General features: G+C 51.3%; 5 protein-coding genes across 5 annotated transcripts; 2 read left to right on the top strand and 3 right to left on the bottom strand.

The window, feature by feature from the left end:
- Positions 1–487: 487 nt before the first annotated feature.
- Positions 488–2,787, top strand: HMPREF1120_01360 (aryl-alcohol dehydrogenase; the record flags this gene model as incomplete). The annotated part of the gene is made up of 4 exons (XM_009155375.1): positions 488–755; positions 820–949; positions 1,010–2,151; positions 2,216–2,787. The coding sequence occupies 4 exons, from the start codon at positions 488–490 to the stop codon at positions 2,785–2,787; spliced, it is 2,112 nt and encodes a 703-aa protein (XP_009153623.1).
- A 1,289-nt stretch (positions 2,788–4,076) lies between these two features.
- On the bottom strand, positions 4,077–7,638 carry HMPREF1120_01361 (cytochrome P450 oxidoreductase). Its single transcript, XM_009155376.1, has 5 exons — positions 6,292–7,638; positions 6,174–6,233; positions 5,763–6,094; positions 4,924–5,688; positions 4,077–4,805 (listed from the first exon to the last, which is right to left on the bottom strand). Exons 1-5 carry the CDS (start codon positions 6,482–6,484, stop codon positions 4,611–4,613), a joined length of 1,545 nt encoding a protein of 514 aa, XP_009153624.1. The 5' UTR covers positions 6,485–7,638; the 3' UTR covers positions 4,077–4,610.
- Positions 7,639–8,237: 599 nt separating this feature from the next.
- On the bottom strand, positions 8,238–10,384 carry HMPREF1120_01362 (acyl-CoA-dependent ceramide synthase). The gene is made up of 3 exons (XM_009155377.1): positions 9,825–10,384; positions 9,041–9,760; positions 8,238–8,969 (listed from the first exon to the last, which is right to left on the bottom strand). Exons 1-3 carry the CDS (start codon positions 9,930–9,932, stop codon positions 8,484–8,486), a joined length of 1,314 nt encoding a protein of 437 aa, XP_009153625.1. The 5' UTR covers positions 9,933–10,384; the 3' UTR covers positions 8,238–8,483.
- Positions 10,385–10,923: 539 nt separating this feature from the next.
- HMPREF1120_01363 (uncharacterized protein) lies at positions 10,924–11,995 on the top strand (the record flags this gene model as incomplete). Its single annotated transcript, XM_009155378.1, has 2 exons — positions 10,924–11,783; positions 11,893–11,995. 2 exons carry the CDS (start codon positions 10,924–10,926, stop codon positions 11,993–11,995), a joined length of 963 nt encoding a protein of 320 aa, XP_009153626.1.
- Positions 11,411–13,744, bottom strand: HMPREF1120_01364 (uncharacterized protein). Its single transcript, XM_009155379.1, has 4 exons — positions 13,358–13,744; positions 13,028–13,285; positions 12,897–12,960; positions 11,411–12,842 (listed from the first exon to the last, which is right to left on the bottom strand). The coding sequence occupies exons 1-4, from the start codon at positions 13,507–13,509 to the stop codon at positions 12,657–12,659; spliced, it is 660 nt and encodes a 219-aa protein (XP_009153627.1). The 5' UTR covers positions 13,510–13,744; the 3' UTR covers positions 11,411–12,656.
- Between the last annotated feature and the right edge of the window lie 57 nt (positions 13,745–13,801).

Consider the following 13,801-nt stretch of genomic DNA (forward strand, 5'->3'; position numbering starts at 1 on the left):
CAATCTGTTGGGCATGTCTCGCTTTGCTACGGGGTTTCGGCATTGAAAAAGAAACATACCTCCATAATAAGATTGTGCAGCTCCACATGACAATCCACTGTGGCTTGCACCTTGCCCCTGTAGGTAGAGCCTTATGGACCCTGCACGCCAATCAGAGGAGTGTTCCTGAGGACAATCTGACAATGTCCCCTGACACCCAGCGCAGGAAGCGAGATCTAAAACGATATTCTTCTCGTCGCCAACCGCAGGCTCGGACGGTGGGTAAACTCAATTTCGTGCGGTTCTAGCGGCGATCGCTCCTGCTTGACTAAAAGGCTTTGACTTGGACGCGTGGAAAGATGGGTGTATCACTATATCTAACTATTGCCGGGCGGATTGCTGCTCCATTCTTCCTTTTCCAAACTTTTGTACAGACTAATTCTTCTTCTTCAACACCGTTTCTTTAGTTTTTGTAGTGTCGCTGTCGCATTTTACCACCTAATACGCCATGCGGCGCGATCTATTCCTCGCTGCGGCGGTCGTCGCTGTGGCCGAGAGAGCACTTGCCATTCCGACGCAAAACTGGGCCGAGACAGAGCCGCAACGACTGTCGGCACGAAACATCGTTGATCAAGTGGACGAGGCTTACGACTTTGTCATCGTTGGAGGAGGTCTTGCAGGGCTTGTCCTCGGCGCTCGTCTGTCGGAAGACTCGAATCATACAGTACTTGTCCTCGAGGCGGGCGGCAACGGAGACGAGTATCGAGATCAAATAGGTAAGAGGCTTGAAAATGGTCAAAGATCTGTGAAAGCTGTTCTGAGTGTCTGACGCTGGTATAGATGTACCCGGAAATGCATACTACAAATCCCTATGGCCGACCGACCTCAACTGGGATTTCTACACCGTCCCGCAAGAAGGGGCCAATAACACTTCGTGTGAATGGCCCCGTGGCAAGGTCCTTGGAGGTTGGTAGCCTGCACTGTGCTCTGGCAATCCAGGAAAATGCTGACAATCACCTTCCACAGGCAGTTCTGCCATCAACGGGCTGTACATGAATCGGCCTGGCCAGATCGAGCTTAATGCCTGGCAAGACCTCATCGGTGACATGGACGGCGCTGACAACTGGTCCTGGGCTTCGTTCTACGCAGCCATGAAGAAGAGCGAGACGTTCACTGCCCCAGTCGATGATGTTGTCCAAGAAGCCGCCATCACTTGGGAAGCTTCGAGCCATGGTACCAACGGTCCTATCCACCAGTCGTATCCCGGATACACGTTCCCTTACGTCGGAGAGTGGTCTACCGCTGTACAGACCGTTGGTGTCGAGGTGACTCACGATGCTTATGGTGGAAAGAACTGGGGCGCTTATGTTGCAACATCCGCAATCAACCCGACCAACTGGACTCGATCGTACAGTCGTTCCGGATATCTTGATCCTCTCCCACCTCGTGCCAACTACGATGTTCTTGCCAACGCTCAGGTTACTCGAATCGTCTTCAATTCCTCGTCGCCCTCGGGCAACTTGACAGCCAGTGGAGTTGAGTACACGCGTGACGGTGGTGCCACAAAATTGACCGTCGGAGTTAAGAAAGAAGTTATCCTGGCTGCCGGCACTGTTGGCAGTCCCACAGTGCTCATGCACAGTGGTGTCGGCCCGAAGGATGTTCTCACTGCTGCTGGTGTGGAAGTTCTGTCTGAGTTGCCTGGTGTAGGCCAACATCTCCAGGACCATGTGAGCGTCAGCTTGCAATGGAGCACCGACAATCCGACCGCAGGTTCTATGTATGCCGACAATGACACGGTTACGACTACGGCGGCGTACCTTTCGTACGTTAACTCTGCTGTGGCCTACGTCAACTCGTCTGTTCTGTTCGGCAACTCAGTAAGCAGCCTGAAGTCAAACATTCTGAGCCAGTTCTCGCAATTTGCCACGAAGGCTAGCTCCGATGAGAACGTTGTATCTGGTTACAAGGCCATCTACGACACCACAGCCAATGATATTTTCAACGGCCCTACCGGTCTGGTCGAGCTCTTGGTCGGCAACAACGTCGACGGCGCCATCCGTATCGGCGCCGCTCTCCAGCACCCGTTCAGCCATGGCTCAATCACCATCAACTCGTCTAACCCCTTGGATTACCCTGTCATCGACCCTCGCTACTTGACACATCCTGCTGGTACGTTTCTCTCACTGGTTCCATTTTGTGGCATTAATCTAACCTATGTTTTCTCCTTGTACAGACGTACAAATCCTTCGCGAAGGCATCAAATTGGCTCGACGCATCGGTGAGGCCCAGCCCTTGGCAAGCGAGATGAAGGAAGAAGTGTACCCCGGATCCGCCGTCCAAACCGACGAGGAATGGGAAGAATGGATGCGCGGCGGTGTCTTCACCGAGTTCCACCCGTCCTCGACGTGTTCCATGCTTCCGCTCGACCAAGGTGGTGTGGTGGATGCCAACCTGCGCGTCTACGGTCTAGCCAATGTCCGAGTGGCCGATGCCAGTGTTCCTCCCATTGCATTCTCCGCGCACTTGATGGGATCAACGTACGGATTGGCCGAGCAGGCGAGCACCTTGATCCGGGCATACCACAACAAGAAGATTCCGGTTATCGCACACACGAGCTCGAACAATTCGACCGACTCGAGCCACAACAAGGCCGCATCGACGACAATAGCCGTTTCGGCATCAACTGCGACGAGCTCTTCTTCGGCAACTGCCACCAATGGAGCCTCATCGCTTGATACCCGCTCGTGGTCCGTTATCACCACTGTGGCTGCATTCATGGTTTCGGCGTTTGTCTTCTCCATGTAAACAGTCCAACTCTTATTACTTTTCTCCTATCCGATTGGGCACATAACTTTTGTCCAGGATGACACCACCGGTCTTTGGTGATCCAAGTTACGACTATTCTTCTTTCTTCCACACGACCTTTCACTTTTCCTTGGCCGACAAAAGCTGCGTCCCGACTTTCGATTTCGAAGTCTTTTATTTCACGAGGCTAGGCTTTTTGAGGATACATTATCTTTCTGTTTGTTGTGTCCAGTACGACTTACAGATATGACCATTCATTACTTTTGGATACCGGGTTCGGCGTTCGGTTCAATGGAAATTCTACAAATACATATTTTGCTTCTACTATAACTATTAATCCAGTACAATTAATGGACTTTGGGAGCCACAAGGCACGAGAAAGAGGGCCGGAAATTGGCCGCCGAAATCGTTGAAGGAAGGGATCGAGCGTTGATGTGAGTCCCATGAAGCTGGATGTCACCAAGCAACCTGATTGTTCTTGTCAGCAGCCCGGCATAGAAACAAAAGCCTGGTTTGGAGGACATGGAACCCTTGGTGCAACGCCCTGCTGCTGGGTGGCTGGTACAAGTGGATTACTCCAACAGAGCCCATCCTCAAGACCAACCGCTGGCTACGGTGGACAAAGACAGAAATGGTCAGATCAAAGCCGCCCGGTGGTTCAATGGGCACTCTACCTACCCTCGCAAACTGGTTGTCGACGCTGGTAAAAAAAATGTACCAACGTCATGACCAACAAACAGATTCCGATGTGACTTATGCTCGCCTAATGGCCCGAGACAGATATCGAGGCTGATCAAGGGGGCGGAGGATCGAAGATCGAGGGTGAAGGATTGGAATTGAAACAAAAGCGACTAACATTGGGCTCGTTCTGAGTAGTGATTGACGACAATTGGAGAAGAAACAATGGAACCAGTGCAGTGGTAACTTGGTGTATGTACCGTGCCTTACAGTAACTACCTCAGATAGGTAGTAGGATCCAGGCAACCTCAATCGAAGCTGTCCTTGTGTATATTCAGATTTCTTTAAGTCCGCGATCGCAAGCTAAAGTGTATAATAGTACCTTGCTTACTCGCGACCAGGTAGCAGGTAAGGTACCAGGCTGGTGCCAGATACTTGTGGAAAATACCTAGACAGCAAGGCGGCGTGGCGTAGTCCAAAGGTCAGTCGGGAGCAGGGACATGGTCATAGATATGGTGTTTACCACACTACCTAGGTACTACTCTAGAGCTAGACAGTCACCTAGAGAGTGTCACTCCCTAACTTCTCACATCCGGTGATGTATCAAGTCATCGTTGCTTTCCCCCTGACCACTGTCAACTTATCCGTTTGAAAATGATAGGACACATTGATTATCATATCAACTCGGAACAAATTGAAGTATGCAACAAAGCTACAAGGCAACAAAACAATAATGCGTACTTCGCTCCGCTCCGTAGGACAGGAGGACAAGGCTGGACAGTACAAGTCTTTCAGCAGCCTCATAAGTGCCTATTTCTTCCTCTTCGTATCTGCAGCTGAGCTCAACTGGACGGACATTCTGCATCCCTGCCTTTTCTTCATCTCAAAGCTCTCTCCACCCCTGCCTACAGTACCCTTACTCTTACCCATACCCCGAAACAAACACAGCGACCAGCCACACAGGCACTGCACTGCACATCATCCCAACCACCAACCTTCTCCTTTGGTCCACCCATTCCAAGGAATTCCAAATCATGATATGACTGGAAATGCAGTGCAGTGCGTTGGCGTTGCGGTAGCCACTCCATTCACTCTGTACCGACAACTCCGTTTCGTCTGCTATTCATTCAAGCTATTCAAGCTATTCAAGCCTGACCCTCCCTCAAGGTCAAGTAAACCAACAACCCCCACTGAACGACAAAAAAGCTGGAATGATGTTCGAGCGGCTTACTCGGATTGACCAGCTGGATGTCGTAGCGGCGGAAGATCTGGGGGAGGACCTTGTTCATTTCGAGCAGGGCTAAATGGCGACCGATGCAGACGTGGGATCCGCCGCCGAACTAGATGTGCACCGACAGAGGTTGGTTAGAATGGTCGAACAAAACACAAAGACAAATAAAACACTCCTGCAGGGCTGTCTGGCAAGAGACTGTCTGGCAACAGCCTCTGTGTGCTTACCTGAAACATACACCTATCCATCAACTTGATCTTCTCCTTATCGCCCTCCAACCACCGTTCAGGCCTGTAAACATCGGCATCTTCCCCAAAGACAGACTTGTCTCGATGCAAGACCCAACCATTGACAGCGACCTCAGTCCCAGCGGGCAGTTTGACACCATTGATCTCAGCACCGCCGGGCGGGACTTTTCTTGTAATATTCAATCCGACGGCCGGGGCAATCCTCATGGCTTCTTTCAGACAAGCCTGGAAATAAGGCAGACTCTGGGCTTCATTGTAGGTGACCATCTCGGAAAGATTCGCAGTCAATAACTCCTCAACCAATTTATCATAGACGCGTCGGTTGGCCAGCACGTACCAGCAGAAACTCTGCATGGTACTAGCCGTGCTGTCGCTGCCCGCAAAGATGGCCCCGTGGGCAATGGCAAACACGTCCCCTGGACCTAATGCTTCGGGATGTTGGCGCTGAGACTCGATCAAACTGTTGAGTAAATCTCTATATTCCTCGGGTTTCTTGCCCGGAGGCGGATTCTTGCGTTTCTCCAGCTGCGCCAGGGCCGTGCGTGTCACGAGTGCATTCTTGGTCGCCAGGAACGGAATGAATTGCCACAGTGGGTTTCGACGCAGTAGATGGTCCAGCCATGGGACCTGGCCGACCAGCCCATTATACCATTGCGAGTTGTCGATTGTGCGGATCGCCCCGTCGACATCGACCCCGGCTTCGAGGAAGCCAAAGTTACTCGAGAATGCGACTTCGCCTAGGACCTGGGACATCAAAATCTGTTAGCAATAGAAGAGAGGAGAGACAGAAGAGTGGAGCTGTGCTGTATTGTACATACATCAAAAGCAAAATAATGCAACCAGTCTCCAAGATCGCAGATTGTTTTTCCATCGGCGAATCCATCCAGTTTCCGAATCAGGAGTCTTTCGGTCTCTTCGATGCGCGGCGTGCTTTGCATCATCGATGCCAGACTGTAGGGCGTCGCGGCGTAGCGCTTCTTGACGCCATGCACGGCCTCGCGCGTCTCGGTGAAGATGTCTGGGTTTTCGGGCGGTGGGAACACGCCGTAGAAGTCGGTCTTGTGGAATCCTTTGCCCGTCTTGAACAGTTCAATGGCCGCATCGGGTGACGAAAACGATACCTCGTTTGGCGCAATGCGCACAACGGGTCCTAGTAATGTCAAGTTAGCTCCCTGGTTCCCGTGTTTCTGTTTTGCATATCATGCCAGTTGTGCCAGTGCCAAACATACCGTATTTCTTGTGGAGCGCGATTTGATGTTGCTCGTTTTTGCCTGTCCAGACACTCCATACTGTAAAACAAACGCGATCAGCCATAACTATTCACAAAGTATTGCCCGAGACACATACCTTTCCATAGCCTGGTGCAAGATGCGAGAAATGGACCGGGGAATTGTCTCAACGGCGACGAGTATCGGTTATATAGAGGTCGGACGAACAGAAGAACAAAGATGATGAGGAAAGGATGAGCCTTTAGGAACTGCCATACCAGCAGAACGGCGGACTGCGTCACAGGTCTGTCGTCGGTCGCCGAGGCTGCCATCTTGATTCTTGATATGCACGGACACGAAGCTGACGAGTTCCAAGTCTGGTCGAGAGGCGCGCGCCGCTGCACGGTGTGACCTTTATTGAAGCAGAGACGAGTCGACGACGAGGTCTGTCGGGTATCGTAGTACTCAACAAGTAGGTGTAGTACTAGTGATCTATGTAGCAGGTGGGTTGTCGTACAAATAAAGACCCAGACCGAACTGACGCCAGCTGCCACACCACTCACTCCCGATGCTTTGTTTCTCTGCGTGTGTCCACTTTCCAGACTCGTTTATCGATTCGATGACCATCCAGGGAAAGAGAAACCAAAAGAAAGGAAAAGGACCGCCACTTACTGGCGCGCTGAGCGGTCACAGAAAAGGACCACGGGCACGGCACGGCAACGGCAAGGCAAGGCAAAGGCAATTGGCCCTCTCCACACATGGGAGCTGGAAGCGGGAGGGAGGAAACCAGACATGATAAGGACATCCATGTTCATGGATGGGATGGGTTCTCGGGACTGACCCTGGGTTGTCCACTGCCACTGCATGGCAGTTACTGTTTGTTACTCCGGGTCTTTTGCCGTACAAAGGTGGTGGTAAGTGGTGCAGTGGTGGTGGTGGTGTTCGGCTCATGGTTCAAGCTTGGGCTCTCACACTCACTGGTACGCTTCCCCCGGTCACCTACCTTCCCCATCTTCGATCCCCATCCCCCATCTCCATCTCCGTTCCCCAGCTTGGTGAAAGGAGAGGGAGAGGGAGGAGAGAAGACATAAGGTTGGCCCCACCTCGTACCTGGGAAGCTCAGGTCAGCTCAGCCCCACGATTGCCGGGCCGGGCTGGTCTGAGTGAGGTAGGTCCTGTCGGTTGGGTCGATCGGTCGGTCAATCAATCAGACGACTCTGGTAATCATTAATGACAACGGGGAGTTTTGCCGGTGGTGGTGGTTTGAGATCTGAACTGGCCTTGACTAGGGGCGGTTCATTGATTGTGGTGGTAGTGGTAGAAAAGAGATCAGCCGTACATATCGGGTACTCTAGGTAGTGCTGCCTTACAGTACAGTGGCACGGCAGCGGCAAAGGCAAAGGCAAAGGCAAAGAAGCAGTGCAGACTAGACAGACCATATCCGTGGTTTGAGGCCGACACACCGACAAAAAGATCGTGATGCGGCTATAGCGCCGGTGGACCTCCTTCTGAGTTGTAAGCAAACTACACTTTTTAATTCTCACACGACATCAACTCTCTTCAAAGTAGAAACAAGCGTGAGGTAGCTACCACGCCTTACCTCACCAGAGCAGGTTACCTTTAGCAATCTATCAAACTAGGTACATGGGTACCTACCGGTGCCATGGTTCAAGTTTTTCCCCTTGCCAATCTGAGTGTCTTTGGCTGCCAGTGCCATCGTGATGTGTACGACTAGGACAAGATATCTGCCCCACAGCAACTGTCTGTCTCGTCAGTCTGTCTTATTATCAATTTGGCTGGGTACTAGTACCCCACATTGCACTGGAATTCGGGTACAATAATGTGCTACAAGGTGGTACCTATAAACGTTCCTGGTCGACCTTATTTTTTAGTCGTTTGGCAGATTCTTATGGACGTCGATCAGGAGAGGCTGGTCATGGAAAATCTCGCAAGGCTGATTGATACATGATACTAGTAGCGATACTAGTACTGCCATCATACATGACCTTCATGTGATACATCATATAGTCGATCATCGAAAAGGGCAGTGGTGGATAGACTGGAGGATAGACTGGAGGACAGTCCTCTTAAGTTCCCATAGATGGCGAGTAAAGGACGGACTCGGTTGGAGAGTACAATAACTGGTCATCTGCTTGCTGTATGACATACTTTCGCTCGTTTTCATATCTATTTTCATTTTTTTTTTGAAACAAGGTGAATATAAAATATACCATAATTGTGCAAGAACAAAATAGTGTCCAAACCCGGGACAAGTATTAAAAAGTAGGTAATTAATTTTTCCCCTTCCTCTCGCCATCTCTTTTTCCGTCTCTAACCCTTCCGTCTCCGAGCTCGAACCGCGTCTTGGTTGGGTTGGTCCTCCACAGGCTCGCCGTTGATCAGGACCGCGGGCGTGGTTCCGTTTATTTGGACATCTGCTTCGCCGACTATTTTTCCATTGGACTTGGTGTCGTGCTGCTGCTCCTCCTCGTCCTCATCTTCGTCGTCGCTACGCTCATCCGCGACAATGTTGGCAAAGACATAGTTCTTGGCGATGCGCAAGATCAAAAATAGCCAGAACAGGTTGACGGCCTGCAACGATGCCAGCAGGGCAAACGTGATGATTTGGCTGATCCAGCATTTATACTGCTGGGTTTCCCAGTCCAATTCGTACGGGCCGACCGTACGGAATTCAGTCAGGGTCGCCCACAATATCTGGAGGTTGATGTAGTGTCGCAGATAGATCCAGACCACCATGAAAAGCCCAAAATATGGTCCCACGATAGGAGAGTCGAGGTAATTGAGTGTTTTGGACGTCTGAAAGACAGTTAGTATACACATACACAAGAATGCTGTGCTTTAAAGGGAGTATATCAAGATGAACATACCGCCAGGAAAAAATCGCTAATGTCATGGGTGATATAGACAGCAATCCCCATGTGCGTAAAGTGAAAGCGATAGCTGAGGATGATGAGTGCCAAAGTGACGATGTGGTGCAGAACCAGCTCCTTGAAGTCCTTTCGGGGCTTCTCCAACTGCAGCATGAGCACAATCGCCTGCTGGGCCCAGTACGCAGCCTGTAGCAAGTAATAGGCCTTGAAGAGGGCCTCGTGTTTGCGGTGTGGAAACCCTTCAAACATGGCGGTCGTGTTGAAGTACCAGAGCGGCCCTCGTGACATGACGTACAAGCCAAAAGGTCCAAATATGGAAAAGTAGATGGCCGTGTACACCTGCTCCATGAACCGGGCCTGCTTGGCCTTCTTCTTGATGCCGCATTTCAAGGCCAGCGGCCGAATCATCCTTTGCATCAGAAACTCCCGCGTGAAACTCAACACCACCGTGTAAAAGGCCACAAAGGCAATGTCCGCCTTCCCCTTGCCGTACATGTTCGGTCCTCCCTCATAGTCCGGTCCGAGAGGGTACGAAAGGAAAATCGCTTTATGAAGCGGGTTTTGCTCCCCAGGGTTGATGAAGTACGCGGCCAGAATGGCAACCATGATGACCAGAGGATTCAACCACGTGTGTCGCGTCGATATCTGCATCCATTTGCGAAATGCCGATCGAGCCTTGCGCCGCTTCGAATGAGGCTTTAGTTCCCGCTCCTTTGCCTGCGTGTCTCGGCTGTCAGCATCGAAATGAGCAGTAGTAACAATGCTGCAGTGTCTACCGTACAGATGGCTGTGAATGACTCCTCTTGGTCATCGTGGCTAATGCCGGCGCACTCGTGTCCCCTCGAGGGTCTCCCCCGAGGTTGCTGGATGCGCGTCGTGGACGATTCATGGTGAGGACGCGACAAGATTCGTGCCGTGGCTGGTGCAGTTCAAGTTTGGTCTGGAGGGTGAGGGGAGAGATTGTGACAATTTGGAGACGGCCAGTTCCTCTATCTCAAAGACTCAAGATACTAGTACTCTTGGTCGGCAACATATAACAGCACGTGAGCAGACGAGAGCAGACAATACATGGCCGTCGTCAGTAGCTGTTTCGAAGTGCAGCACGAGAGTATCTGCTGGTTGGCAGTAGCAGCAAACTGTAGTCGGCGCCGCCAGGGGGATGCTTGGCACATCATGATGAAGTCAATATGGAAAAAGATGCTGATAGGTCGAGCAGTAACAGAGACCCTTTATCACTGGCTCTATACCGCCATTGGAGACACTGATAGAACGCAACATTGGGTACATCTTCGCACCTCTCATAGAATCATTTTGAGATGACATCCACCGAGACAGTTCCGCTTCTAGGAACACCTGTCCGCGAGTCAACCCCCTTCTGACCTTCTTTCCCTGCCATCCACGTTCTAACGCAGCCTCACCCTCGCAGTGACGGTCTAGCAGCCCCCTCGTGCCCCCTGTCCCGTGACGAGTTCTATCATTGGCGAGGACTTGCGGGATGAAGGGGCCAAATGGGAGCTACTGTGGGCGAAGATGGTGCAAACTTCAGGTTGGTGACACAGGCTAACAGCCTACCTGGTATTTCCACGACTGCCTTTCTGCCGCGCCGGTCAGGCCAATGGCTCTGGGTCTGTGAGTGTGCTGCACGCTGTTACAATCGCTTATTTGTGGCCTGGTATCTTTGCGCAAATGGCTTTCAAAGCGACGGGCGTTTGTTTTCTTCTTCTACCCCTCTCCATCCGTCAGCTTCAGCCTGACATATCAACTAAACAGTTTGGATTGTGCTCAAGACGAATTCTCTTCTTGATGTTAGTTTTTCAAGTCATTCCCATGTCCAGAGTCCACAGCTTCCCTGAGTAGGGAAGCAGACCCCCGAGTTTACAATGCGAGTCTCTCAGTTTTTCTTCTTTTGCGTTCTGAAAGCCAACTCCATAGCCTCTGCGATCTCAGCCTCAACTTCGAGTTCATGTCAACAACTACCTGAAGGGCAAGAATGGCAATGTTTCGACGGTGTGGCATGGTACCACGTAGACAGCGACGTCAACAGCAGCACGACCTGCGCCATTGCCTACATCAAAGACAACAAGACGACCAATTTATCATTCGAAGATATCCAATATTCCCCATTCAAACCCTACTTCTGGCTACCATTCTACGCGCACGACTCGCAGAACTGCTGGTTCTGGGCAGAATGCGTATACGACCGAGCACAAGAAGTGCGGAAACAACAATTCGAGGCGACGGCACTGGTCATGGGTCTCATCCCACTGACGTTGAAGGACGTTGCGTGGCCGAGTCGTCGAATCGTATATCTTGGAGCGAGGCTCGATGTGCGTCGAGAAATCATTGTGCGAGCACTCGGGCTCGAGCCGACGGTCGTGGACCCCGCCAGACACACCGATATCGTCAAGTGGTGGAAGACGTTCTTTGTCTTCGACTGGGTTCGCAAGTACCCTTGGAGCATGATCGGCTTGTGCTCAGCCATGATGCTCCTTACGATAGCAGCTACGGCATTGACCGAAATATACTCGAAACGATCGGCTCTTGGTTGTCCGTACCCGATATTTGTTGTTACTTTCTATCTGGTCGCCATTTTCCCTGCGGCTTTCCACGTCGCTTGCACGAGATATCGGCTGAAATATCCTGAAAGATATAACGTTCGAAAAAACATTCAGCTTTCGGAAACCACTGGCAGTGGCCCCGCTGGAAAGTTCGTTTCCGCTATCCAGGGTGAAGATGAATGGTGGATCGTCCAGCTTTTTTTGGGCCATATACTATGTGGCTGGCACGTTGATATATACCTCTATCATGGCTGTCACGGTACTGGAATTGTTTGTATGGGTCTGCGTCAGTGTCGCCTTGACGGCCGCCTGCAAGTTTTCGGCTTTCACCATCTGTATGTTGTTTCATGCTCGGGCCGAATCACAGTTCACCCAGTTACCTTCGGATGATTGAGCTCTTCAAGGTCCGATTCTCAGACTCAGTGGCTTTCACCTATAAGATGGGGCGCGTTGTGCTGGCACTTGGAGAGGGTCCATTCTGTTAATGCATGGAATCACGTAGACGGCTTGACTGAAGAAGAGGTGGTACTTTTAAGTGAATGCGACGGGAGACTGATAAAAAAGTATAACTTCGTCAAGGCGCCGGGCCAGTATCCAGTAAGCCACCGGTGGAGGGTTTCAAGTTCAAGATAAATACTGAGAAGTCCAGTAGTGGTAGGGACCTTTCATCGCTAAAGTGTATACCGGAACTGGAGACCCTGGTAAGGGTAAAAATTGGAGGAATGTTCACACTGCAAGTTTCTCATGGAAGCATCATTCAAGGGAATACACCATTCCATGCATTTTCTGACCTTGTAGCCAATGTCACAGTCTGTCAAGCGAAGGGCGTAGCAGTATCTGTGTTGGGACTAGTAGTAGGTACAGACCATTAGCTTCCAAATTACTGTGCAGCACACTTGGCTGGGGTCAGAAAGTGGTGTGATGCTGACGGTTTGTTCGAGGTTGCTTTATGTACATTAACAACAGCTAGTATGGAGAACATTCCATTGTCCTCTGGACATGCATCGCATTGCCGTGCTGAGTTGATGGTGTTTCTAGACCAGCAAGATTGCAATTTAGTTGGAGGTGTCGTCGTCTCCTTGTTCCTTGGACTTGTCCGCACCCTTCTGGCTGGCGCCGGTAGGCCGTGATGGATCGACTGTGCCCTTAATCTTGGCCGTCGCAGCCATTCCCTCAGGCTTCTTGCTTTCTTCATCCGCACCCATAAACGGGTTGCTGGCGCCAGACACGTCTTTTTGAGCCTGTCATTGATTTAGTAATCGATCGTCTAGTGAAACTTGTAGATGCTGCCTTACGCCCTTATCTCCTTGCTTCTCCGAAACTCGGCTCTCACCCTCGGGCAATGATCCCTTGGTAGTCCTGGCGAGGATGTAAGTATGACTGCAATAACGCCCACTAATTCACTATGCCACCACACGACACTTACTCTTCCTCGCTTGTTTCTGATCGCCCATCACTGGTTTGGCCACCCTCCTGGCCAGCGTCTTCCTGGGACTCTTCGCCCTTCTCTTCGGTCTTCTCCTCAGACTCTTCCGTAGGTTGTTCGGTGCTTTCTTCCGCGGGTGCCTCCTCGTGCTTTTCGGTGGCATGGCTTTCATCATGGTGACCGTGGTCAGACGTCTTCGGTCCCTGACTCAACAGCCATGATGCCGCCGGAACGGTGACGGCGACGGAGCCGATCAACCTGTGGTCAGTCTCTGTTAGTATCAAACATATATAACATCCGGCGAACTTGAACCCGCCAATATCGACGTACCATGGGAGATCACTGCTTTTCTGTGTGCCATGCTCGCTGGCGTAGCCTCGACGGCCGATCGCACGCAGGTTTGTTCGAGCTTGAGTGCCGGCTCGTCTGAGCGTAAACGACCGGATGCTGCCCCGGAGGGCCGACGACCGTGGTAGCACCATGGGAAATGTAGTAGGTTTATATTAGGGTTGAGGAACAGTGGTGAGCTGTAGAGTGAGATGCTTCACGATAACCTCTCTATACCGGGCCGGAAGATTGAGGTAATGGGATGGAGAGAGCTCAGGAACATGCAGTCTTGGTCGGCACAGTTACTAGTGGTGGGCGTCCAGCCTTCGCACAAGCTTCTAGCATCATACTACGGTTACGCACATCCTATGAGCTCACACCAGCTCCGAGCTCCTTCCAATGGTGCCTGAGCAAGAAGGGCAGGTTTGCCGGTAGAATACGAAGTAC

This window comes from Exophiala dermatitidis, assembly GCF_000230625.1.
Source record: "Exophiala dermatitidis NIH/UT8656 unplaced genomic scaffold supercont1.1, whole genome shotgun sequence".
NCBI classification, from domain to species: Eukaryota; Fungi; Ascomycota; class Eurotiomycetes; order Chaetothyriales; family Herpotrichiellaceae; genus Exophiala; species Exophiala dermatitidis.